This window comes from Catharus ustulatus, chromosome 2 (genome assembly GCF_009819885.2).
Source record: "Catharus ustulatus isolate bCatUst1 chromosome 2, bCatUst1.pri.v2, whole genome shotgun sequence".
Taxonomy (NCBI): domain Eukaryota; kingdom Metazoa; phylum Chordata; class Aves; order Passeriformes; family Turdidae; genus Catharus; species Catharus ustulatus.
The window spans coordinates 10,822,491-10,849,488 of NC_046222.1; the positions used below are offsets into that span (position 1 = coordinate 10,822,491).

The following is a 26,998-nucleotide window of genomic DNA, read 5'->3' on the forward strand; positions in this document are numbered from 1 at the left end:
TTGGCCAGCCAAGTCTTTTTGCCCTGCTTGTGCTGATGCCCAAAGCAGAGTTCCTTCTCACCCTTTCCTTAACACCCCAGAGCAGAGTGACAGAGGGACAATCTCTTCCCTAATACTGTTTATCTGTGGTGTCAAAATTCACAGTGTGCTGCCAAGCCCAGCTAAACCTCCCTTCCGTTAATGACATTTCCATACAATTGGAATTCTGAACACCATCACCTCATGGCTCACCCAGTCAAACCCAGCCAAACCTCAGGGAAAGGAACACCTGCAACTTTAGGATGCACCATTGCCGTGTCTAGTTCTGGGCTCCTCAAGGAGCTCCTGGAGAGAGTCCAGCAAAGGCTACAAAGGTGATAAAGGTCTGGAGAATCTCTCCTGCAAGGAGAGCTGGGCCTGGTTAGTCTGGAGAAGACTGAGAGGGGACCTCATTAATGCATACAAAGATTAATGCACACAGAGTGAGTGCCAAGAGCATGGTGGGGGCCCAGCAATGGCCATAAACTGGAACACAAGAAGTTCTGCATCAACACGAGGAAGAACTTGTTTCTGCTGAGGGTAGCAGAGCACTGGGGCAGCTGCCCAGGGAAGGTGTGGAGTCTTCTCTGGAGACATTCCAAACCCACTTGGACACACTCCTGTGTCACCCGCTCCTGGTGACCCTGTCTCGGCAGCGGGGTTGGGGCGGGTGATCTCCAGAGGTCCCTTTGAACCCGAACGATCCTGTGATTCTGCGATTCATTTTTTGATACGGTCTGTTGTCGCTACGAGGAGCGACAGCGCTGGAACCAGCGCCGGCTCAGAAATTCCCTGGCGATCCCCTGGAAAGCGGCGCCGGTCCGAGCTGCTCTCGGTTCCCCCGCAGCGGGGCAAACTTCGCCTTGCCCGGGGGCCCGGCGGAGGACGCGGAGCCCTTCCCGGGGGAGGAGCGGGGCGGCCGCGGGGCTCGGCGCGGCCGCCGGGCGCTCCCAAGATGGAGGCGGGCGGTGTGACAGGGCGGGGAAGGGGCCGGGCGGGGGCTGCGCCCGGGGCAGGTGCGCGGGGCGGCGCCGCCGGGAGCCGCAGCCGGGCCGAGGGCGGCGCTCGGCGCTCCGGGAGTGGCAGCGGGACCGGAGCGGGGCTGCGCTGCTCCCCCCGCCGGGCGGTGACTCGGGCTCCCCCTCCCGCTCCGCCTCCCGCCCCGCTCGCCCAGCCCGGGCCCGGCCCAGCCGCCGCCGCACGGCGCCGCCGCCACCCGCCGAGCCCGGGGCGCCGCCGGGAGCCGCGCGGGGGCCATGACGGTGGAGCAGAACGTGCTGCAGCCCGGCGGCGCCGCCAAGGTGAGTCTCCGGCGGGGCCCGGCCTGGAGCGGCTCCGCGTCCCCGCCGCGCCCGGGCCTGGCCGCGCCCGCTCCGGCCCCCGCCGTTCCCCCCCGCGCCCGTGCCGAGCTTCTGCCGGGCCTTCCCCGTGCCGCGGCCTCGCCTGGGCCCCGCCGCTCCGGCGGCCGCGGAGCCGCGGCAGGGGCCGCTGCCGGCCCGGCCCCGGGTCATCCCGGCCCCGGGCTTGGCGCTGCCCTCGGGGGAGCCCCGGCGCGCTCCCCGCGGCCCCGGGCGGGCCTGTTGCGCTCGCAGGCTGCCGGGCGGAGCGGCGGGTCCGGGGCTGGGCAGGGGGAGCGCGGGGTCCCGGCCGAGCCCCCCGTGGGCCCGGGGGAGATGCTGCACATGCCCGGCGTGACCCTGCAGTGCCGGCATCCGCGCCTGCCAAAGGTGAACGCTATTTCCAGCGAGTGACGCGCTCCTGCTGGAGTGAAAAAGTGCCGGGTTTAGGGACTCGTGTTAACGTGCATCATGGAACGGGGCTAAGGAATGACGGCGCTTACTGTGCGCCAGGACTCGACAGAGAATGTTTCCCTGTCAAAAGCAGAAGAAGAAAAAAAAGAGATACCTTCTAAAGCTTTCCTTCACTTGAACTGAACTGCCAAGAGAAACGTCTAAAATTAAATTGCAATGCTTTAAAAGTGATACGTGTGTTTTAGAGGTAATTTGTAGGTTAACACAACTCATGGTGGTATGACTGTTGCCTCTTCCCTGATTTTTATGAATGTTTTAATGGCATGTGCTGCCTTCCTAAGAGGATAAAGGTGTATGTGCTTTGGTGTAGTCGGTGTGGGAGTTAAATGGCTGCAGCCGTAAGAGTGGACAGGGGGAATGTGCTGATCGGGGTGTAATTGGTCACAGTGGCACAACTCGCATTTAAGAAGCTTTTTTGGAGGGAGGGCGTGTCTGGCCGAGGACTGCTGTCATAGTTGGAAGTAGTTGGCAGTGATTTTGGCCGCTTCAGCAGGAAGGCAAGGGCTGAAGGGACTGATTTTGTTCCTCTCTCAGTGTTTTCAGTTGGGGTGTGCTCGCAGGGTAATGTAGCAGATTCGCTGCTACATGTGCCTGCTGTGTTGGGAAACTGATGTTGCTGCTCTGCAACTGACAACTTCACTGAGCAAGTTTGTCTTTTACTCTTGTCAGTTTACTTAATATATTGTGATTTTCACATCAGATACATAGTGCCTTCTGGACCCTGAGCAGTGCTGCCTATTTATGCTTTTTGACAATAATCTTGAAGAAGAAATGTTAGTTTCCAGCTAAACTAGAAGGATCCATAGTTAACAGCTGAACTACTGCTTGTGGGTCAGTAGTTCAGATTTGCTTGAGTTTCAAATCGAGGGTAAGACCAAAAGGAGGTTGAAGATTGATTGTGGTATGCACCAGGTAATCAATGCTGCAGTAAAAAATAAAGCTAGCAATAATTCTGAAGTTGTAATCAGCATCTATGAGTAATGGTCACCTTTTTAAGTGTCTAGAGAAACTGAATAAAATATCAAGGTTTTTTCATGGCAGGGATTTTTTAATTATTATTATTTCCATTGAATCATTTGCAGATTATTTTATTATCTGCAATTGCTTGTTATCCGTTTTATCCCTAATTGCATGCATTTAGGGAATAAGGGGAAGGCAGATCTTAAAAGTGTTTTGTTAAAAACCTTTATTTGACTCCAAAGTGAGTATCTCATTACTTAGTGAGATTAATGACTAGCTAATTGGATGACAAACTTTAACATTGATCAGGTGTTTGCATGTAAGAAGGCAAATGGTGAAGGTGCAGTGGGCTGATGGATGGATGAAAGGCCAAGAGGCTACCATAGCACTAACTTACTGTTTTCCCTTAAAAGGGAAAAAAAAAACATTTCTGCAAATAAGCGAGTTTGTTCTGAACACCTCAAAGTTTTGTTACAATTGTTTTCTGTTAGCATGAAGAAGCCACACACAAGCAGAAATATACTGAGTTTACAAGAGATGCCTGAGTCATCAGCATACCTTATTCGGAGCCGAGGTTCCCAACATTGTTCATCAGATATTTTCTTACTGTCATACAGGAAGTGTGTGTCAAACTTCAGCAGCACTTGGTGATGTAGGTTTGTATTAATAAATGCTGTAGCTACAAACAGCCCATTTCCCACTGAAGCTATCTTTAGTTTATTGTGTAGTTAAAGCAGCTGCATCAAGTCATAAGAAGTTTTTTCTTTCTTCTCTACTGGTCATCTCGACCCGCAGTTAAAACTTGTAATTTATGTCCTGAAGCAAATAATTAATCACATTATTCTTGTTGCTCATGCTCCTTGTGCGCTTCTCTGACATTGTTCGGCATCTGAAGGTTATAGGTAATGTTCACAGTAAGACTAAAGCATGTGAATAAAGGTAAACAACGTGAGAAGTTTAAAGAAAAGTAGCTTCTTGTTTGTCCAGTCTGTTTCTGATTTCTGTCCTGTCCTTTTTTTTATTGTTGGGCATTTTGCTGCTGAGGAATTAAGGCACGTGTGCTGCATGATTTCCAGAACTCCAGGCAGCCTTACATGGCTGGTGCCTGTGTACATCAATTTTCCTCCTGGAGGAAGATCTTCCCAGGCTGCCCCTCGTGCTGTGCAGACCTTTCCCTTGGCCAGTGTCCCCTACACAGCAAGTTCAGGGGCTGTGTGAATGGTGATTTTTCTGGAAACTGGAAGTTACATTGTGGGGAGGTCGCACATGTTACAGCATTGCCTCAGCTCTGATAATTACTGTGATGGCCATCTCGGAACAGCAGATTGAAGAAGCTGGGTTTTAATTGTACTTAGTTGGCCTCTCAGCAATGTGTGTTATCAAGTTCTACTGCTTCTGGAGAGAGCCTGACATTTGGTTGATACACGGATTTGAAGGCTGTTTTATCTGTCCTTTGGTTTCCCACACCCACTGTTATTTCAGACTTGTGATTGAGCAGTGCATTGGCAGTGTAATCTCAGGAACAGTAGAATAATAGTAGAATAGAGCTGTGTCAGCTCAGCTCATTTTTCTTTTTCTAAAAGAAGCACAAACTTTTAAGGATATTTACCACTTGAAATAATGCCTGGCTTGAAGCAAGTATGATACTAAATTCTTCTTTCTCGCTGTTTTTTGGGGTAAAAAGGTAAAAATTGTGCTAGTTCATTTGTGCTTCTGCTGTGCTTGTCCCGTGGTTTTGATGTACTTATTATTTAAAAATTTAGCTAATAATATGGCAGTGAGTATTTTTTTTTTCCTAAAAGCAATAGCTGCTTCATGCGGAGGATGATAGAGTCATCTGTCTCCACCAGTTGGCATGATGCAGTCCTGAATGGCAGGAAGTGATTGCAAAGTATCTGCTTTGAGCACCTGAATCCAAAGCTTTAAAATCTCTGTATTTTGAGAGTTGAGTTCAGGGTTGCCTGCTGGATCCAAAAGGCTGCAAGCTCCCTCTCATCACGAGGCCAGAGCCACTCTGACCAATGTGCAGGTGCCCCTCTGCACCTGAGAAATGGCCCCTGGGTCATGGAATGAAGATGGTTTCTGCACGTCCCCATGAATGGGGAGCTGTCTGTGTTTGGACTGTGTGGCAGGCAGGTTTGGAGGGCTTGAATATGGGGGGTTACAGCTACCAGTGCCCAGAGTTTTAGTACTTCTTTGTCCAGGATGAGCAGAATAACAACACTGGTTTCCTCAGAATAACAACACTGGTTTCCTGAGTGCACCAACTACTGAGTAATTTGCAAACTTGAAGTACTGTGGAGTTAGGCATCTTGTTCTGTATTTAAGAAGTTCATATAAAAAAAAAATTATAGTATTTGTAGTTACACCTTTGACACAGATTCCTGTTGATATATCTGAAAGCTAGAGCAAGGTGCAAAGGCCAGTGATTCAAAGTAATTTTGAAAGCCCTTGTCAAACTGGTCTGCTGAATGCCTTGTGGTTTTTGTGACTGTTCAGATGGATTTTGGTGGGAGTGGGTGGAGGTGTGTGTGGTTAGTTTTGGGTTTGTCTTTTTTTCAAGCTTACTGAATCTTGGAGCTTGAATCTCAGTATAATATGATATGAATCAGCACCTTTATGAAACCTTTAACAGCAGTTTAAAACTTCCTGCTTTCAAAAAGCCTTTCACAGAAATTCAGACTTTGATTGTGTTTGCAGGAGTTTACAAGTGTAGTGCTATCATTAGAATTTTTCTGAAATAATGTCTTTAAATATATTCGGTCCACACCTTGAAAGAAAAAAATACTGCTTCAGAATATCAAAGTGTAAAGTTTATAGATTTTCTTGAAAACCTTCTGTAAGGTTTTCTGTAATAAATCCTTTACACATTCCCTCCTCCCTCCGCTCCCCCCCCCCCCCCATTTTTAGGATAACCATAGAGACATAAAGATAAGTGGAAGGATAATTAGGATAATTGAACAGTTGCCTTTCTTACACTCTTGTGACCAGCATCCCCTTAATTCTTTGGAGATACAGCTGGTGTCCATGGACTTGGTAACTAAAGGGGAATGAAAAGTAGAACAAAAGGATGAAATTTCTCTTCTGTTTCAAGCTAAATCTTCTCCTTTTCCCTGCTGAAGGACCCACCCAAGAGTTGACAGCCCAGTTTCTCAGTCTCTGAGCAGCTGGCTCTAGAGCTCCAGTGATATGAATGGTGAGGTTCAGGGATGTTGTGTGTGCTGGAGACCATGTGGCCAGGTTGGTAAATCGACCTGGGGCCTCAGGGGAATTTGAGGATGCCTTTTCAGGCTGGGCCCAGGTCTTTGCAGAACCAGCAGGGAGGTCCCTGACACTCACCTGTGCCAGGAGTTGTCTGAGGAGCTGTATCAGTCACCCCCATACAGCCATTGCTGGCAGTGCCAGTGACAGGGGGGATTATTGAGGTGCCCAGGGCTGCTAAAGATATATTAAAATAGTATTGCTCTTCACTTTCCCTAGTGAAGATACTGATTTTCAATTCCCAGCTGGTCAAGAGTCAAATGTGACATTCCTGGTATTCCTTAGCATAAAAAGTAAACAAAAATCTTAAGAGCTGTGTCTTCACTTACATGTTTTCATGTAGGAATAAATTCCTTTAAAGGCTTGAATTTTTGGTTTTGTTTTGTTGGTTGTGTTTTGGATTTTTGAAAACAGGCTTTCTGTTCTTGTTAGGGAACAGAACTTTTAAAAATATGAGGGGGATGTGTGTGTATGTGTGAGTTGCTGGGACATGACTGAGAGAGAAAAGTCTTTTCTACTTTCTCTGAGTAGAAAACCACAATTGTGGGAGCAGATTTTCTTGGAAATGAAAGTAACCTGATGGCTTTCACTTTTAAGTTCTCTTGTGATAACCACTGTGATTATTTCAAACTGGGTGAAAGTTGCCTTGAGAGACAGTAAAAGGTTTTGTGTGCATATTTTTTTTTTGTTTTTTTTGTTTATTGTTTTGTGTTGGGGTTTTTGTTTGGTTCTTTGTTTGGTTTTTTTTTTTTTTTTTTTTTAGCTGTGTTTGTTATTAAACTTGCCCATTAAACCCTGGTGACCACTGTGATGGTCTTCAGTCAGCAAATAGACACCTTTAAATTGGAAGATTTCCGATTCTCAGCAGGGGCCTGTTAACTTGTGCCTGGGGTAGCATCACTATTCAAATCACAAGTTAAGAGTATTAGGTGAGTAATGTAGGAGAGGCTGTTGTGACAATGTATGTCAAAAGAATTTTATAAATTCAAGGTAGAGTTCAGTCTTCTTTTCACATAATGAAATAGAGATGGCTTTTGTTAGCTGATGATTACACTTTATCAGTTGGGGTGCTGTTAAAGAAGTCAACATCTGCCAAGAGTGGAAAATATTAGACTGGAGTGAAAATGCGTTCAGTTTCAGTAGTCAAGTGAATCTAATGTCACTCAGGTGTGACTTCTGCCAGGGAGCTGAGTGTGTGAGATACAGGATGGAAGTTCCCTCTGTTCCCTTTGGTACTGTGATATGTCCAGTGTTCTGGTTAACGGGTGGTCAAACATAATTAATAGGGAAAAGCTGATACTGTGAATCACAGGAGTTAATTGCGTGAAAAACCATGCAAATTGAAAGCTTTCTATAAGCTCAACTTTTTTATTATTTAAAAAGGAGAGAGAATGCTAAAGCTGTGGGGCTGATGGAAAGATGAGGTGGTGAGATGCCTTCCTGCAGAGCATACCTTGCACGATAGTACAAACTCAGGCTTTGTGCCAAGTAAAGGTACAAACTCAGGCTTAGTGCCAAGCAAAAGGAAATACTTCTGGCTGTTTCCTCAGGTTGATGAATGCCATCTCTTGCTGTTTCTTGAGAACCTTTTAATTCTTATTTTGGCAACACAGTGTGTTCTGAGCAGCACGTGTCAGATTTTTCCATGTTACTTTTCATTAATACTGTGCTGAATATGTACGTTGTCATAAGCTGTATTGTGCCTGCATGGCTCAGCCAAGCTTGCCGGTAAAATTGGGAGCAGCTGTAGTGTGTGCCGTGCTGACCATCTAAAATGTTGCTTTCTTCCAGCATGGTAGTTTGCTTTCTCATTGTATTGCAGGGTTTACTTTTTTTTTTTTTAATTGCTAGATTTCTGTACGACTTCAAAATTTGCAATTCACTAAGAGCTCTACAGACCATTAGTGCCAAATTTTCATTAGACTTCTTTTTGAATGATCTTGTCCGTACCATCTTTGTGCTCTGTCACCGCCCCGTTTTTTCAGAAGTGGATAAAGCATCTCTTGGCTGCAGAGGGTTACACCTCCCTGCCTCAGCATTTGGGGCGAGTACACCGGTCTGTGTTCTGGAGTGGCTGTGGGGGTGTGCTGACTCCTGCTGACACTCACAGGGCTCTATCTTCTGGTAGAGGGATGCCTTTAGCGTCCTGAACTACGCGGTAGTTTTCCTGTGGGTGTTGAGCAGAATCTGTGGGTTTTGGGCTTTCGACTGAATGAAATGTTAAGCAACATTGTCTCAAAATGTTGAGGTTGCTGTGAAATGCTGTGGAAGAAGAACTGTGTCCTAAGAGGGTGTAGAGAACAGATTGACACAAAATTGCACGAACTGGACACTGTGATGACTTCAGTTGGTGTCAGGCTTTCTGAGTTCTGTTTAATTATGGAGTGGTTTTCCCATGTATTTAATAACATCATTCATTCTAAGCATTCGAAAATCACAATGAAAATCATCTATTCAGACTAGACTCTTGCAATTTAAGAAGGCACTGATTTTTTTTTTTTTTTTTCTGGTTGGGTTACATAGTTTTTCATTGTTTTGTAAATGTCATTAGCTTTTCTTTGCCATAAAGGATGAAATTCAGGAGCATGATGAAAGCCATGACCCTGAGAGTTTCCCTGAAATCTGGTGTTACCTGCTGATAGGGCTTCAACAGGAAGAGCACTGTTGCGAGCAGTAGCACCACTGAGTCCACAGTTTTAAGGTATCTCTCCTCCTAAGGGTGTTGGAGAGGTGGAATCCAAAGGATATGTGATGTGGAACAGCTTGAAGGCTGGAGTGCAACTAGGTTAACTTTGAAAACATCACCTGACACAGATTTGTATATGTAAAACACTTTTTTTTAAAGGCATGTGAAATATTAGTATGCAAATTCTAACAAGGTTTATTTTGAGATGCACAGCTTTGACTTTATGCTTTTGTTTAAAGTAGATTTCTGAATTCTTTTACATGGTGGATTCTTGCTGAAAAAAATTATACTCTGCACAGTATTTCCTTTAAAACGTTTCTGTTATCAACTAATTGGCAACAGTCAAGCTTATCAAAGTTTAGGTGCCAAGAAAAATGTGGATTGTGCTTAAAATATCCTTGACTAAAGCTTTTTTTAGGCATCAGGTGAAAAGCATATTTTCAACTTTACGGTAAGCTGAGGTAGACAGAACAACATATTTAATAAAACCTTGTCAGAGAGGCATTAGTGCTTTCAAGGCATATTTTCAAGGACTGTTTAAATCTAATTGGGCCCTTGTATCCTACCATACACAGAATTTGTGGAAATGAATGCATGTGATAAATGGCATTCTATCCCCCTGTGGCTTCATCCTGCCAATTGTCACCATTTCACTGGTAGTGTACCCCAAAATCCAGAGGGCTTCTTTAGAAGAGGGAAATGTTCATTTTACATTAGGGGTCTGAGTCTGAGGCGTAAAACTTTGATTTATGCAGCTGCATTTCATGCCAGTTTTTACGTTTGTTGAATAGTAAATGGTAGGCTTGAGGTCACATATGATTTATGTGATAACTCTCCTTCTGACAGCTCTGTGACTCCAAGGAAAGTCAGATACCTGTGCTTGAAATTTCTATTCCTATTCTCACACCAAAAATGGCACTTTCTGATTTTCACTCAATTTCCATTAAAACATAAAACCACTTTGAAAAGTTGAATTTAGCTGTGTTTTTACTGAGATTAAGGCAGAAAAAAAAGGAGGATGTCACATTGAAGTTGAAAATAGTATTCATTTGCATCCAGGTGTGTGCTGTGAGAGTGCTTTAAAAAGTACACATCTAGGAAAGGCTGGGTATGCATTGGCACATGATGTTTCCTCATTCTGTTCAGAAGAGAAGATGCCAGGAAGAGACTGTTTGGTTTTGGTTTCATTTTATTCTTCTGAAAGTTAGTTACTTTGAAACAGAAATTTCTCCTGGGACCACAGTTGTTGGAAGGAGTACTTTTCTTTTTTTCCCCCCTAACACTTTACAGTGTATAGGTATAAATGGCCTGGTTAGAGGACTGAATACTATATTGTATCCCAGAAATCTTAGATTATGACTGAGAAAGCATTCCTATACTTTGCAGATATTAACTTTTGCTTTGTGTTGATATAGAACCATGGGGAAAATATATGAGAACATTTTAAAGTTTATAGATATGATTTTTTTTAAAGCTAAATGGCTTTACAGCCAGCTTGCACAGGGATTTCCCTTCTTGCTGTTACCCATTTTCCCATCTGTCAGCTGCTTTTCTTCAAATTTGGGCTAGTATCTCTTATGTAACTTCCCACTTCTTTGAGGACCCCTTGTTTTCTGTTTAGAGACTTCCCCAATACCATGTAGTTTTCTACTTTAGAACATTTTAATTATTTGGTGGTAACAATAAGTAAGTTTTATTAATTTTATTAATTTATTAATTATTTATTTTATTTACTTTATTTTATTAATTCTGGCATCTAAACTTGCAACTTTTTTTTTAATGGGTTACTACAATTAAGTCTTCTGTTTGTATCCTATTACTTGTTTGGAAAATTAAAATAACCAACAGCTTATTGACAACTTTTAGAAGTTCTCTCTGCTCTTGCACATGTTTAATGGGACTTAGTGCTGAAAGCCACAGAACATCTCTTGTGCCAGCCCTGTCTGGATCACAGTTGTCCCCTTGCCTGGGCTCCCTTTTGGGTACAGTCTGCTGGTCTACAGGGTAAGCTCTGGATTTATTAATGTGAAGACAAACAGATTTCCCCATCAGAACCAGTTCCAGCTCTTGCTAAGTTGCCATGAAGTTTTTTCTGGGGCTGATTTTAAGGTAAATGTGCTAGTGCTGAGTGGAGGGTGTGTATTTGGTACTCATTTTATTCAAATTAGCTTCTGAGGCTTCATGTAGGTGTGTGGTGATGGCAGAAAGTCATTCTTGGTGATACTTGGTTACGACATCACTGACACAGGGAACACTGGCAGGGCTAAATGACAGCGAATAGTGCTTACAAACCAAAGTTGTAGATTTCTTGAGACCATGTCTGAACATATTAGAGTATAGCACCTTCAGCTTTCTGTGGGAGGTGAGGCAAATGTGTATTTCAATATAACGTAACTCAAAATCCATTAAAAAGCCCCCCCAAGACTTTAAATATTTTTTTTTCTTCATGAAAGAAAATGACCTAGAAAATTTCAGTTGCCCTCTGTGGAGTGCAATGCTGAATTTACTATTTCTTTAAATGTGAAGTAGTAAAATTACACTCTGATCCCTGGTACAGATCTCACCACATCTTTGAATACTGTGGTATCTCTGTTTGAGGTTTCTGTCACCATCACCTGCATCCACCGAGGTTATTACCCAGAGTGAGTGAAAGCTGCTGAGTGCCCTTCACGGGCCGTGGTGTGGCAGTGGCCTTTCCACAAGGACACAGCCCATGCCAGAGCCTTCCTGGTGCTTGACCCAGGAAAAGCTGTCTCGCCCCAGAAGCTGGAGCTGCTGTCAGAAGCCTGTCACCTTCCAGGTGACCTGTTAAACACTGCCCCAGATTTCATGTGGCTTAATGCTATCTGTAGGCTTGTTCTTGTGCAGAGCTGTGCTTTGTGTCTGTCCTTGCCCACATGCCCTTCCCCAGGCTAAAAAACATGTCTCTTCTCACAATTTCTCTTTAGATGATTAATGGAGGGGCAGGATTAGCTATTAAGTCATTTACTGAATGCTGCAAAATAGTGGTGTGTGACTTTCTGATGTAATTTTGTCTTATAATGCACCAACAGTTGGGGAGGGGGTGACCAATCGAGGCTGTGGGATGAGTTCACCTCTGGCAGACCTCACTGCTGTCCCCCTCTGTTCTTCTTCCCAAGCCCTTTGTTATCTCCTCTAACTTCTTGTGGCCCAAGATGTGGGCAGAGCAGGCAATGTGATCAGGAGCAAAGTGCTAGGAGACCTAGGGGTGCTGCTGAGGCTTTTGGGAATCCCTGGAGCCAGGCAGAGCTGCTGGAGGTGGCCTTGAACTGTTGCTTTCAAGAGGCAGGAGGGCAGACGTGCCTGGGTACGTGCCCACTCTGTGATTACAAGGCATGTTTCTGTAGGAAATCGTGTTACTAATTTTTTTTTTTTTTAATTGGACTGAACGAAAGAGCCTTTATTGAAAGGCTTTCTGTTAAGTTCAGTTGTTTGGTATTTTTTCCCCTTCCTATTCAAACAGACAGCTGAGCTCTTTCCCCAAACGTGTCTGTTCTATTGAATACAGTGGACTCTTTGTAATACAGATGTTTGTGAAAAAGTGCAATTTAAATTTGATTTACAATTTCTCTGCTGTACTGTGCTGAATTTTGTGTGGAAAAATTGTGAAATCTTCCTGTTATCACTTACCTAAGACATGCAGCAGAGCTGTTTGAGGTGAAGCGCAATCTTTGATCTTTGTGCCATTAACAGCTGCAGTGAATGAAATCCTTCTGGATGTGCACACCTAAAGCAGTGAATGGAGAGAGTGTATGGCATTTCAGCCCATGCGGGTGGGTGTGATTGTGCATGTTCATCTGAGAGAAGTGTACACCAGGAGCACCACATCTCTGTCACTGAGAAGTTTTTAATTGATCTCCCATTGGTGTAAGTTTTCTGCAATAGTGCCTATGTAGGTGGGGACTGCGGGAAGCTTTCCTCCCCATCAGTTTCTCTCATTAGATAAAAGAAGGATTAAAGTAATAGCAGTAAAACAACTCCATAAGGCTGCTGCTCCACAGCAGTTGAACCCAATGGAAATTGATGCAGTCTTTGTCTTATCCCCTCCCTTGTCCCACCTCTGACTGTCACTAAGTTGTCAGGAAATCAGTGAATGCAGAGAGTGGCTCTCTTATGGTTTATTGAGAGCCAGAGGTTTGGGCAGGTGGTGGTGCTGGCTCCTGGGGATGAGTGGCATCTGCAACACCAGCCTGGGCTGACCAGCACTGGCAGGAGCTACAGCCTGGGAAGAACAGCCGACTCCTCAGAAGCAGCTTGTGGTCTGACAGCCCCTGTGAGTGTTATTGTTTGTAAGTATTGCAGAGCTGGGATCCCACTGATCTGAGGACACTTGGAATTTCCAGAGTGGTTTGTTTGCTCCTAGAATAGCTGCCCTTGTTATCATAATGACAGTGAGGAGGATGAATGGGCTAGCTTGGTGTTTCCTTGGGAGTTCTTCTATATTGTGCAGAGCAGGGTGAGGCTATTGTGATGTCTGTTTGGAGTAAAAACAGCCCTATAAATGCTGAATGTTTGAATGGGGTAGTGGGATTGCCTTTTCCACTTGGGAGTTAAGCCTGTGAGAGGGCTGTGAAGAGCATCTAACATGAGCCAGAATAGCTTGTGTTTGATGTGATGGATTAAACTGTGATTGGGATGCAAAGGAAAATATCTCAAAGTGTAAAAATGTGGATCTCATGGCAGTGTTGTTTCAGACCAGAAAGACAAGACTGAACATTTTTAATAGTGGCTACAGTAAAATTATACCCTAGGCAATAGTCATTCCTGTGAGGGGAAAGCTTAAGTCTTGGTGGTGCTACCTGTTCAGAACTGTAAAATGGGATGTTTATGCATGATGATATATATATCTGTGAAGAGGAGCAAAAAAAAGTAGGAAATAAACTTTTAGAACAGAAAGTAGCCATGAGAGATTTGAAAATATAATAGAATCATAGAATTATCTAGATTGGAAGGATTCTCAAAGCTCATTTTGTTCCAACCCCCTGTGCCATGGGCAGGGACACCTTCCACTAGACCAGGTTTCTTAGAGCTCCATCCAACCTGGCCTTGAATAGGATGGGGCAGCCACAGCTTCTCTGGGCAACCTGTGCCAGGGCCTCACCACCCTCACAGTAAAGAATTTCTTCTGAATAATAATCTAAACCTACTCTCAGTTTAACACCATTCCTGCTTGTCCTGTCACTCCAGGCCCTTGTAAATAGTCTCTCTCCATCTTTCCTGTAGGTTCCCTTCAGGAACTGGAAGGCCACAATTAGGCCATCTCCAAGTCTGCCCTTTTTTAGCCTGAATAGCCCCATTTCTCTCAGCCTTTCCTCATATGTGTGCATGTATATGCTGCTTTAGCAGGATCTTGATAATCTCCTGATGATCTCCCCTTCCAACCCCTACCCCTGTGGTTCTGTGTATTTGTATTTAGGTACACAGTTTGGTGTGTACCTGTTATCCTCCAGCCTCCTCCTCCTTTCTTTCTGTATTCCATTGTTCTAACTGATCCCATTGGCTTCAGTTTGCCATGACTTGGGAATGTTTTTGGCAGGTCACTTGGTGTTGAGGTGGGATGACCTGTGAGACACTGGTACGGTGGCACTGCCCAGCTGTTATCCATGGTGGGCTCTTGGAGGAATCCCCCTGAATTTTATGTGTAGTTTACAGATAATACATGCTGGTACTTTGAAAGACTCCTCCTGCTGCCACCTCTAACTAATCACATAACAGGCCTGAATTGGAGCAGAGAGATTTTTGCTAATTACTGTCACAGTTAGTGGAGTATGCAAGAATCAAAAGCAATTTTTGTGAAGCAGATTTTCTGTGGCAGTTCCAGTGAATACAACCTGAAGTTTAAGTTGTGTCTAGTTAAGTGAAACTGAAGATCTCATTGGTTTTAGTGTAGTTAATTAATTTCAGAGCTACTGTGATTACTATTGGGAAGCTCACTGTTATGCTGAGCAGGGTATGGAGAAATCATGATTGTTTAAAAGACACAGACCTCAGAATTCTCAGTAACTTTACATTTCTGACACCTCTCTGTTTTCAGTAAGTACTAAGGTTTCTTGATTTATCATCCTGTCACTGAGGCTCATTTGGGACTAGCTATCAGTAACAACTGGAAACATGTACTCAAGCAACAGTGTTCATAAATCAATTCATGGACTAATTTTAAAATTTCCCCCTGTAAACTGAGCAGGTGGTTTCCTGATCACTGCAAGAGTATTCCCCATGCAGGTGATGATTTGGCTCGTATAACTTCTGGGTGGTTTTATGTAAATGTGTGCACATATGTCAGAGGTGGGTTTACCTTATATTTCATGTCAGAGAATACAAACCAAACTCCTCAAACCTCTCCTTAAAATCTTATTTCAGAATCTTGAACTATTAGCTTGAATAAAGACAAACATATATGCTGAGAGTGAAGATATTTTATTTTTTTTAGCCACATATGAGGGTCAGAATTGTGTTTATATGAATGCATAATCTATGTTGTATAGAAACCTTAATAGCAAACATTAAAATTCATTGAAAAGTCTTTCGTTAAAGCATGGAAATCTTGTGAGGGTATTCTGTGTGTTGTCTGGGTCAATATAGGTTACATAAAGCTATGATTAAGTAGAATCCTTAATTTAATTTTTGAGAGAGGAGCATACACACTTAAGTAGTGCACTCAAGCCTTTTCCCCCTTTAAGTTTTATTTGGGCTGGGCTGTGGTTGGCTGGAAGTTCTGCCATACACCGTGTCCTTTTGCTCCTTGAAGTAACTTTTTGCTCTCAGTCCAGTTGCACTTTGTGCAAGCTGCTGCTGTAATTGTCAGATTTTGGCAACCTGTGCAGAGCAGTCCCAGACTGAAAATCTGCTGTCTTTGTGCATGTCCTTTGCTCTCCACAGGTGATTTTTATCTGAACCAAAATGAGGTGCATTTTGCGTTAGAGTGTGTATAAAAATATATCTCTACCTACTTTCTTCGAGGATGCAATGTCATGTAAGAGGTTTCTCTTTTCATACCTGAACAAAAGGAAACCCAGTTAGCAGATGCTGGGCAAGGGAGCCTAATTCTGTTGTGCTTTAAGGAACACCTTAGAGCTGGTGCAGAGATTTAACTTGGTCTTTGCACTAGCAAAATAGTGCTTTAAAAATATATGTGTACATATAACCACTTTCTAGTTTATAGATTTTTATAAATACATTTATTCTGCACACACACAGAGAAAAATCTTGAGGACAGAGCTGGGAAAAGCAAAGCCTTCTGGAGCTGACTGCACGTTTTCCCTGTGTTTCAACTCAATATTTTCATGGAAGGAGTTAGTTTTTGTTTGCCTATTTGGAACTTGACCAACAGCATATTTAGAAAATGGTTAATGTATCTCCGTTGCTGGAAGCTGTAATGTACAGCAGTGTCTGTGGGCCTTTTAGCTATTCCTGAGAGATATGATTAATGTGGCAGAAAATTATATTCACAGTAGTAATGAGGGTCTTTAGCATGCTTGTCCTTTGTATGTTAAACTATTTCTGTTTGTTTGTTTGTAGCAGAAACTTAAAGCCTGTTTGTAGAGGATTACATTCATCTAAGCTCTCAGTGTTCTTCTCATTACGGCAGCTTCATATGAGAAAACCAGCTTATTAGCTACTTGTCTGCAAACAATGCCATTAGCAGGTCCTCTGCAGCTCAGGCTTCATTTGAATTGTCTTTAATATGAAATACTTGTGCTGTGTCATTTGGTTTTTCCTCCAATAAATAGGTCTTATAAATCAGTGTTGCACTAGAAAGTGAAGGAAGTCAGATTTGCATGGAGGACCTGAGTCATGATGCCATTCTCATCATTTGCATCTCCTCTTTCTTTCTGTCTCTAATAAAAAGTATTCATCCTCAGGAATGAGAATCATGGCCTGGGTTGCAAGGCTCCGTACAGATCATCTCATTCCAACCTCCCTGCCATGAGCAGTGACACCTTGCACTAGACCAGGGTGTGCAGAGCTCCATCCAGCAGCCTGTCCTTGAACCCTTCTGGGATGGGGTACCCACAACCTCCCAGGGCAACCTGTTCCAGTGCCTCACCACCCTCACAGTAAAGAATTTTTTCTTGATACACAATCTAAATGTGCTCTCAGTTTGAAGCCATTGCCCCTTGTCCTGTCACTCCAGGCCCTTGTAAATAATCTCTCTCCATTTCTTGTAGGCTGCTGTCATGGGGTGAAAGCTGCAAGTCACCCTTAAACCATCTCTGTTCAAGGCTGAACAATCCCAATTCTCTCAGCCTTTCCCCACAGGAGACGTGTTCCATACTTCTAATCAGCTTGGTACCCCAAGTGCACTTTCATTATGTACTGTTGAAATGTGAGCTGTGTAGTGAGGCCATAGATCCTGTTTTCTCCTGCTAATGGTTGGATCATCTCATTTGTTCCTGAACATACAACTTTATCTGTGCTTGGAAATGGAAAAGGATTGTTTTATCTTCTGAGTTTTTAAGTGTTTGTGTTGCAAATACAAATATTTGGATGCTGCCATGAATAAAGCCAAAGTGTACATACTTCTTCAGAAGCTACAGAGAGGACAAAATAGATCAAAAGGTGGCTAAATTTCCCTCAAAATTTATCTTCACTGTAATTCAGTATTAGTCAGTTTATGAGATTTGCCTTGTTCAAAAAAAGCATTTGTATCATTTAGCTTTTTACTTTGATTGTAGGAAGTTATCAGAGTTTACAGTACTGTTGTGGAACTAATTTGGGCACAGTATCTCCCTAAGCTGATAGTGGTGCAGATCCTTTTCTGCTTCACTGGTGCTGGCACAACTACTGAATATGCTATTGTGTGAGACTATAAACCAGATAATCTTAATTGGGCATTTCCTGAGAACAAGGGAGGATGGCTGAAAAAGGAGAGACTTGGAAATAAGGGCATGCATTCCTAATACACAAATTCGGCTTCCATCCAGGAAAATGGGAGAATTTCCTGTTAGTTAAAACCTTCCAAGAGCTGAAAGCCTGAAGATACAGAGTGCATACTTCAGGGAGCCAGAGGAAAGGGAAAGGCTGGGAATAGCTTGTGCATGAAAGCCCCAGGGAAGTGATGTGGTGGGACTGAGGGCTGTGAACAGCTGGATCGCAGGGCAGCCATAGCATCAGTGAACCATCTCCTTTGTGTGGCCAAGGACTTGGGGTACCCTGCAGCAGCTGTACCAGCACAGTCTGGTGTCTGAGATCAGGTCCTGGGGCTTCTTACAGCTGAGTCAAATGCTGTTCAGGCTCCATGGAGATGGGTGTGTGTGTGACATGTGTGCACATATGTGCTAACACTGCAGATATTCCTGGAGTCTTGACTCACTAAACGGGAGGATCTCTGCTAGAGAAAAGATACATACCCAATCATGTAAATTTGAGGATAGGATGGCAAACAGAAGTGGGTAAAGGCAGATTGGAAAGAATGGAATATTTGGTTTGTGTCTCCATATGAAAAGAGGCTGCTTAATAAATTGAAGTACAGTGAGTAATAATTCAGAATTTGCTGAGGCAAGGTTGGAAAAATAGGGAATCAGGAGAGAGCTGCATTGAAAAAATACGCTGCTTTTTATGTTAGAAGTGATAATTGTGATCTGAAACTTCCCTCACTGACCTGATTTCATGAGCATGCATTGGTACTTCAGACACTTGTCTGCTGCCTTCTTCATTTTTTATCTTTGTTTTAGCATAGGGTGAACACTTTTGGGTATTTTTGCTGAGAGTGATTCATTATTATAATTGTTTAATATTTATGTGTTTTTGACGTTTGATAGTCTATATGCTACAGTCACTTCAGCTTGTTAGCCCAAGCTTCTTGAGCTTTTAGGGTAAATGTAATCAGAATGAGCATTAATAAGAGTAAGGAGGGTGGCTTGCTTTATATACAGAAGTTGTATTATTGTATTTCTTTTTCTACTTCCCGTCATACAGAAGACACTTAACTGTTTGACAGTTGCACAAGCTTCATTCATGGGTAATAGCAACATAAGTTTCCTGTATGCCACAATAACCAGAGCTAAAGGAATATTATTCAAAATAAATAAAATTTAGCCATTTTTACTTTGCAAATTAGTACAGATGCACTAAAGTCACATCAGGATTAAGTAATATAAGCTCTCTAAATATGGTTGCAATTGTTTCATAAGTGACTCAAGTAGAAAAAAAGGCAAACAGAAAATTGAATCTCATCCTCTGATAGTGAATGAGGAGAGGGTTTGATAGTTGCCTGCTCTGTCACTTGTAATGAAAAGAAATAGAATTACTTGTTAATACAGTTTCATGGGTGATAACATATGTCATTATAACAGTGAAGGAGAATAATGAAAAGTTGAACATCCGTTGCAGAAAAGGTCACTGCACAGTGAAGATGATGGTTGTAGTTGCATCAGATTTGTGGGATGAGGGCAGATGGTAAATTTGTGGAAGAGAAGTCAGAGTTTTTAGCTGCCTTATGCAGTTTTACAATTGTTTCTGAACATCTGGTAGTCTATTAGCAAGTATTAAAAGAACATGTGGATCAGGTGGAAATTTCAATTGCACTCCTTCTAGAAAGGGAATGTATCCATTCTTTAACTTGTGTGATTTGAAATAAATCAATTAGAAATAGTGGCAACTTGTCCACATTTAGCTGAAGAAACAGTATTGTCTAAACCAGGCAAATGCCCCAAAGCTCCATTTCAGGTATTCAAAGCTGTTAATTTTCCTCTTAATTCCTGTCACTTGTAACAATGATCCTTACGGATTCCCCATGTGTTCTTTTAATTACCAGTTAGAAATTCTGGAGCTGCATACCTCAACCTCTTGGTCCTGAGAACAAGTATACTTAGATACTTAAATCATCTCTTGATGAGAAGGAAGCATCTCTGGGTCCAGGTCTGATCTTTAAATGTGTATGTCCGTGGGAGGGAGCCTTGAAACGCAGCTTTTACACTGGAGTACTGAAATGTGGGCAGAAACTACAGATGTCTAAGTTTATAAGTCACAGCTGTGCTCATAAATTAACAGCCAATATTTTGAACTGCTAAGAGATTGTTTGTTGATAAACTGTCTCTTCTGTCTTTTCCCAGTCTCTGTAAACGATGAATATCCTCCAATCAGCCTTTTCAAGTGTTGTATATATTGTGGAAGATACAGAAATCTGTTATAACTTGTTGTTATAATAATTCATAGTGAAACTATTTTCTGGTTTTATTTGCCATCAACATGATGGTGAACAAAAAAGAAATCCACTTTATTTCCATGCCCTTGAACTGCTACTGCCAGTTTTAATGCTGTTGAAAATATTTTTTCCCAAATACTCTATTTCAGTTCTTTGATTTTGCCAGACTTAGGGGCAGGAAAGCAACTTTATAAGGGAAGCAAGTTGTGGCTTTGTACAGTGCTATGAAATGCACAGAATAAACAAATCAGGGGATGAGGGATCAGGATAGAGTGGGAGTTCGTTTTCCTGCATCACTTCACTTTTCTTGTGCCAACAGAAGGGGTTTTTAAAAGGAAAAGAAAAAAGAAAGAGGCAAATTGGATTGTTAGCAGTGTCTCTTAGGATCATAAATGAAAGGAAGATTGTGTATGTAATTCATAAACATCCTGAACTATACGCCTTCTATTTCAATTTATTAGGGCATGAAGTAGTGCCTGCCAGGTTAATTTCTCACTGGGGAATTCAGCATTCATGCAGATCTTAATTTCCTCCTCTATACAAAGCAGTGATAAGGGAAGAATAAGGGTATTTGAATATTTGATTCTAGATAATTCAGTTTAAAGTACGTATTTTAGAAGTAGCTGCAAGACAATTATAGCTGCTATTTTAAAATGAATTTGGAGAGTAGCAGGAGAATGTTTATTTGTTCCCGATAGGAAATATGTTTTTGTCATGCAAACAAAACCCTGTACTTTACAAAAAGTTGTCTTTCATGGATGAAATTATGGTTTTGAGTTCAGGATGTGGTGGGCAAAGAATAAAAAAGAAAAAAAATTGCAAATGTTTTTTCTCCATTTCCCATCCCATTTGTTATTATGGAACAATGGTCAGTGCTCTTGTATTTTCATGGTTTTCATGGTTAAGATGCTTTTAATGGTTAACAGGAGTTCAAGGATTGTCTCAGCTTAGTGTCTGATTTTTGCTTCTGTGATGAGACAGCTGAGGATGAGCAGAGTGAATCATCTGTTGGCTTTAAACAGGGGTGGAACCAGATTTTTATTTAAATAAAACCAAGCCTGAACATTCTTATGGAGTGAATATTTAAGAGACCCAGAACCTCTTCTTTTTCTAATACCAAATGTTGCTTAAACTTAGTTATGGGTGCTGACTTAAGTGATTTTGATTCATCTGGTCTAGGAAAGCAGTTTGGATGGATTCCTAAACTTCTGTTTCAGTATCAAGAAACTTGTTTTGTTTGGAATTTTTATAGTATTTCTCTTAAAGTACCTCAGTGATCAGCAAAGTTGAATTTCTTGGTTTTGTGGTTGGAATGACTAGGAATTATTTATATTAAGGTAATAATGGGGTTGAGAATAACTGAGAGTTAAAGAAGTTGGTTTTGGTGGGAGTTCAGTCAGCTATTTCCACTGCTGCTTTTGGACACCAAAGCTGTGGTGTTTTATTTGTTTAGAAGAACCAATTGTGGCTTTATATAGTCTTCTTAAACTCATGTTACATAAACTTACTCATTTTTTTTTTAAAAAAATTCAAAACCAAACAAACCCACCAAAATGCAAAATCCTTACATTTGGCAATTAAAAGTGCCCAAATTGCAGAAACTAAGACAAATTCGAGTAATGAACGTTCTACCCTTTTGTGGTGCATAAACCTCATATGGAGATGCCTTTAATGTTTGTGGAGTAGTGTACTCTGTTAGGAATTAGTTTTGCTGTTATTTGGCTCTAATCTTATTTCTATGATCTGTTTTTATTTTAGCACCAGCAAACATTTTTAAATCAGCTGAGGGAGATCACCGGTATCAATGACATCCAGGTACTACAACAGGCACTGAAGGTAAGATAACTGACTTGTAGCTGAATGCATCTTAACTTCCTGTGAAAGCCATAAATCCCACCCTTTCTTACTCCTGTCCTTCTCTTCTTTCTTCCCCTCCCTTCCTTGCTCCCTTCCCAGCTTGATTTTATTTCAGGGAGAAAGAAAAGCTAATAATGATGGTTTGTTCACTTTACAAGTAATCTTGTTCTCTTTTGGTACTGATGTAAAAATGAATCAAGTGTCAAAAATGAAAAGACAGAAATGTTATGAATTGCCTTTAACCTTTGTATGAATTGTTTTGGGATACATTGGTGCTACTGCAGAGGGTCAGCTCCTGAGGAACAAAGTGGTGTTTTCTTGTCAAGGTGTGGCTGTTTTCTATCACGTACGGGCCTTGCTCACTGTGTAGAATGAAGAACTCTGCTTGAACTTGCCAACCTTTGCTAAGTTGGTATTGTTTCAATGTTTTTTCAAGCATTGTAATTTATTTCACAGCACAGAAGAGTTCTTTGATGCAAGGAGCAAAATGCAGATCTCTATATTCTGTTTCTGTATAAATAATATATGTAAAAATTTTAAACATTGTCTCCCTCAAGCAGATTTTTTTTTTTGCCATTTATACATGGTAAATGAGGATTTAGTAATTTAAATCAAAATGTATGTCAACAACAACTACCTATTTTTGTGTAAGCATAAGTCATTTGCACAACTGCTTTTCAAAAGCCAGGATCTTTGGCTTTAAAAATGAAACTATATTTTCAGAAGAATTCATCTGACTCCTTTTGAAGTTTTACTCCAGTGAATGTGCTTGTCATGTTTGTTGAGAGGTTGACCTACGCTACAAGATGTTTTTTTTCTTTCCTGAATTAAGTGAAACTCCACAAAACAATTTTTTTTCCTAAGAAGTTTTATCTTTTATTTTGGTTAAAAATAGTGAAATATGCAGAATTATGTCCAGTTTGCAAACTTTCTTTTCAGTCAGTATTTTACCTGACAGTACAATAGCTATTGATTTGAAGTTGCTAATCAAGGGTGAGGGGACTCTCACTTCTTGGGTATTTTTTTATGTTTAAAGGACAGCAATGGTAATCTGGAGTTGGCTGTGGCTTTTCTCACTGCAAAGAATGCCAAGGTTCCCCAGCTAGAGGAGGCAACTTACTACCAAACAGCCCTTCCTGGGAATGACAGATACATCAGCGTGGGCAGCCAGGCAGACACCAGTAGGTATTTTTTTCTTTTCATAAGTTCGTTTAAAAGCATGGTAAATAAAACCGTGCCTGTAACATAACTGTTAATCTGCAGATAATTCTTACTTATCAATTCTTAGATTCTGTATTCTCTCTTTTCTTATTTCTATGAGGTTTTTTTTGTTGTTGTTTTATGTTTTTTGTTTTTTGTTGTTTTTTTTTTAATTTGAGCAACCTTTAGGTTACCTTTACCTATGTATAGTACTGATCAAAGGATGTATAACTGGGCTTTCTGTGTTTTGTTTTCCTTTATTTCTCCCCCATATTACAGGTTTTATTTTGGGGTCATGCAGTGAATAATTTAAGGCAAAAGCTGGGTACTCCTCTGTCAAAACAAAATTGAGAAGAGCTGTCACTGTTCGTCTTAAGAATATAAGCTTTAGCATATTAAGAGTAGCTTCTCCCTGACAGGAATGACTTTCCCAAAGGGAGAAATGGGAGGTTAAGTGTGAATTTTGTACTGAAGGAGTAGGTATTTTATATATGAAATTAGTATGAAATATAACTGATTTTAAACAATTTCATTTAGTTGATATAGGAGGTTCCACAACCTGCATTTCTCTAGGTCTTGCAGGTTCTAATCATCTGCTTCTATTTATAGCCATCTTTATGGGGAGAAAAAAATGAATGTGTTCTGCAAATAAATATAGGAAATAAAATAGAAATAAAAGTCAAAAGAAGTTTTGTAGTGGGAGTGATAGTTGTAAAATCTGAGTTTCTTAATGCTGTAGTTACTTTACATACTTTGCAATGCAAATGAGAATATTTTAATTATATATCAGTTCTTTGACCACATATGTAGCATAACCACGTAGATTTTATTAAACAAGTAGAATTATTTAGTGCCTTCTGCAGTAGGATTTCTTTCCCCTTTTATTTTCTCTGGTGGTTTTCAATGTAAAGAAGTTTAGTTAGATTCCTTATCAATTGTGCAATTATTTTTGTCTGTAGAACCTTCACATGAACTTTTTAAAACTTTTCAAAACTAGAGATGGGTTTATTCTCAGCATATCTGATCTGAAAACTGCATTTAAATCCTTGATATTATTAGCAACCCTGTATAAAGTGTCCTGAGTGCATTATAGGTAGTTGTGTTACCATGTACTAAGTGGTGGTGTGGGGTTTTTTGTGTGTTTTTCTTTTCTCTCCTTTGGAAAGAAAACACACATAACCTTCCCCATATGTTTAATTTCATTGTCAGAAAATTGCCTTTGAGAAAATGAAGGCTATTAAGAACAAACTCACCTACTATGGTAGTGGAATAGTAAGCTGGATTCTCTTGGAGTTGTGTTTAATTAGATTTAATAGCAATCCCATTAATTTATTTAGTATTTAGTTTTGCTGTCACTTACTGTGCTGTACAACCTTACTGAAGAAATAAAGTGACAAGGGATATGAATCAAACCTGCAGGAGCCCATATTATCCATGGCAGATGGTCAAACTGAGAAGAGTAGGTCTTGAGCTGTACATCCAAGGTGAATTCAGGATTCTGTTCTCTTTTCTGAAGGGCTAAAGGCAGATTCCTTACAGTTATACTGCACAACAAGTCAGTGATCAAGAATCACCAACTGCTGAGGAAAAGTAGATTTAATTTTTTATTTTTTTAGCAACTTTAGCAGCTGGTCCGGTCCTCACTGGCAACAAACTTGGCCAGTCTTTTCTGTTTTAATTTGAGTGAAAACACATGATGAGATAATGGCATCTTTGCTAACTTTTCAGCATGCTGGAGGACTTACAAAGCAAGAACTGAGTACCTACAGCAGAACAAAAGCCTAAACCTAAATCATGAAACCCCCCAGGCTCCTGTAGAAATGTAGTGAATGCATTGGGAAGAAACCACACTTTCCTTGTATGTGCTTGCCTGTAATTATTCGGATTCTAGATTTAAAAAATGCAGTGCCCAAAAAGGCCAAGACTCAGAGCCCTCTGTTAGTAAGCACTGTCACATAAGGGAGTGTGAAAGAGAGTGACTTGTGAGGAGAGAATGGAAGGGTGGGCACAGGATGGAAAACCTTCAGCAGATGGCTTTGACCATCAGCACTCCCTTAGGCAGAAGAACACTTACTAGCAGTTCTCAGTGGCTATGCTAAGTTGCTGACAGGATCTTGTCTCTCAAATTTGACTCCCTTTATTATCCCACATAGGTATAATTACATGAATTGACTATTACTCACCCTTGCTGTTCCTCAATGCTTAACTACCTCTGTGCATGTGGAACTTGGGATGTTAAGAGTCACTGAGCTTTGAGGTCCTGCCAAGTATCCAAACTGGGAATGAGAGTCACAGATAAATACCAGAGCTGTCTTTCATGCCACAGAAAACCTCCAGCCATTTACAAAGGCCACTGAATGTGTTCCTTGCACAAAGATATGTCAGATGTGTTCTGTGAGCTTGGCTGACTACATTTCTTTGACACAGCTGCTTAGTTAAGGGGTAAAATGAAAATGTTGATGTGTACCGTAACAGCCAGAATGGTGCACTGGCTCTTCCAAAAGTGACAGTGATCATATGTGGTTTGGGAGTTGCATCCTGGATGGTAGAAGGTATAAGGAAACCTGGTTTGTCTTACTACCAAATGCAGCATTTCAGCAGCTGTAACAAAAGATAGGTTTTTATTAACTCTGCTCCATCTGTTAAACAAAGACTGACTTGCACAAATCAGCGTTACTCTGATGCTTGCCTTTTTATCTGTTCAAAATGGCATGTGCAAGCACCTGCAAATGTATTTTCACATCAACAGTGATGCAAGCTTAATCTGATCCTTTTAAAAAGGTGTTTTTAACATTTTTTTTCCTTCTTCCACTCTGTGAGGAGAAAGTGCTTAAGCATTAGGCCTGCAATGTACAGATGCACACCTTTTAGTCTAAGGTAATTTTAACATTCCACTTGGTAGAGGAAATCCTAGGCATTGTATTTAAAGAAATAGAGGTATGGTAGTGCTTCCAAAGATTTTCACTTTATTTACTCCTCTAGAAACCTTTTTGTTCCCATTTGATGTAATTTTGTGTATTTTCATCTATGGCTGCACAACAGAACAGTTGGATTGCTAAGAATGTATTCGTTTTCTTCTTATGATTGAAGGAACTTGAAGAAACCAGGGTTAAAGGAAAGAACAGAGTGAAGAGATGTATTTTGGAAATTGTGTTCCAATGAAACAGCTGTCAGGACAAATTCTCTCCTTCCCTTCTTTTGAAAACTCAGTTATTTTTCATTAAAACTGAGTTATTAGTCTTTGCAGTTGCACATTCCATAGCCATAACAAAAGATTTCAAGCCTTTTATAAGGGCACGTTACAGTGTAACTATGAAATGCCACACACAGCAATTTGGGGATTGTAAGACTTCACAGCTTTGGGCTTTTAATGTATTCCTGTTCTTACTTTGAGCTTTTGCATATGTTTCAGAAGTCACTCAGCCCTTTTCTGTGAGGAAAAGTTTAGACTCAGTGGTACCTAAATCCTTCTGAAGCAGTGTTTAAAAACATTTCTTACTGTTCCATTCTAGAGACTCTGGAAAGCTTATAGGGTAATTTCTTCTGGAGCTTCACCGTCCCTACTTTTGGATTCCTAGTGTCTTACCTAAATCTCTTTTACTTTGGGTTAAGTCCTTTACTCCTGTTGAAATTATAGTGCACTTCATTCCTTTTATCTCAGATGAAGCGTTGTGTGCTTGAAGACAGTGTTCAGGACTTCTCTCAGATCTAAACAAAACAACCTAAATTCCTTTCAAGTATTTGAATGCATTTCCTATACCTATTGTCTTTTTTTTTCCTTCCCATCTAGGCCTTCTTTAGTATGCTTTTTTTTCTGAGCTGTGGCACTCGAAACAATAATGAAGACATCAGCATAGTTCTTAAGAAAAATAGGTGAATCTATAAATACCCACGTAGTACTCTGACAGAAGTGTAACACTTCCTATTTTCTTCAGTGCTGGGATGATGTGAATTGCAGATTGAACATGAGTCGGCTGTAGCTCCTGGATCCTTCTTGGCACTAGTCCTAGGCAGTCCTCATTCTCTAGCTGTTCATTT

The 26,998-nt window shown here is 41.3% G+C and overlaps 1 protein-coding gene across 1 annotated transcript in view; it reads left to right on the forward strand.

Annotated features, from left to right (window-relative positions):
* Positions 1 to 1,233: 1,233 nt before the first annotated feature.
* Positions 1,234 to 26,998, forward strand: part of LOC117011149 (ubiquitin carboxyl-terminal hydrolase 25-like) — a 36,984-nt gene continuing 11,219 nt past the window's right edge. Inside the window, exons 1-3 of the mRNA XM_033086442.1 lie at positions 1,234 to 1,319; positions 21,662 to 21,739; positions 22,797 to 22,941. Coding sequence (XP_032942333.1) covers positions 1,275 to 1,319; positions 21,662 to 21,739; positions 22,797 to 22,941 — 268 coding nt within the window. The 5' untranslated portion in view covers positions 1,234 to 1,274. The remainder of the gene's footprint in view (positions 1,320 to 21,661; positions 21,740 to 22,796; positions 22,942 to 26,998) is intronic.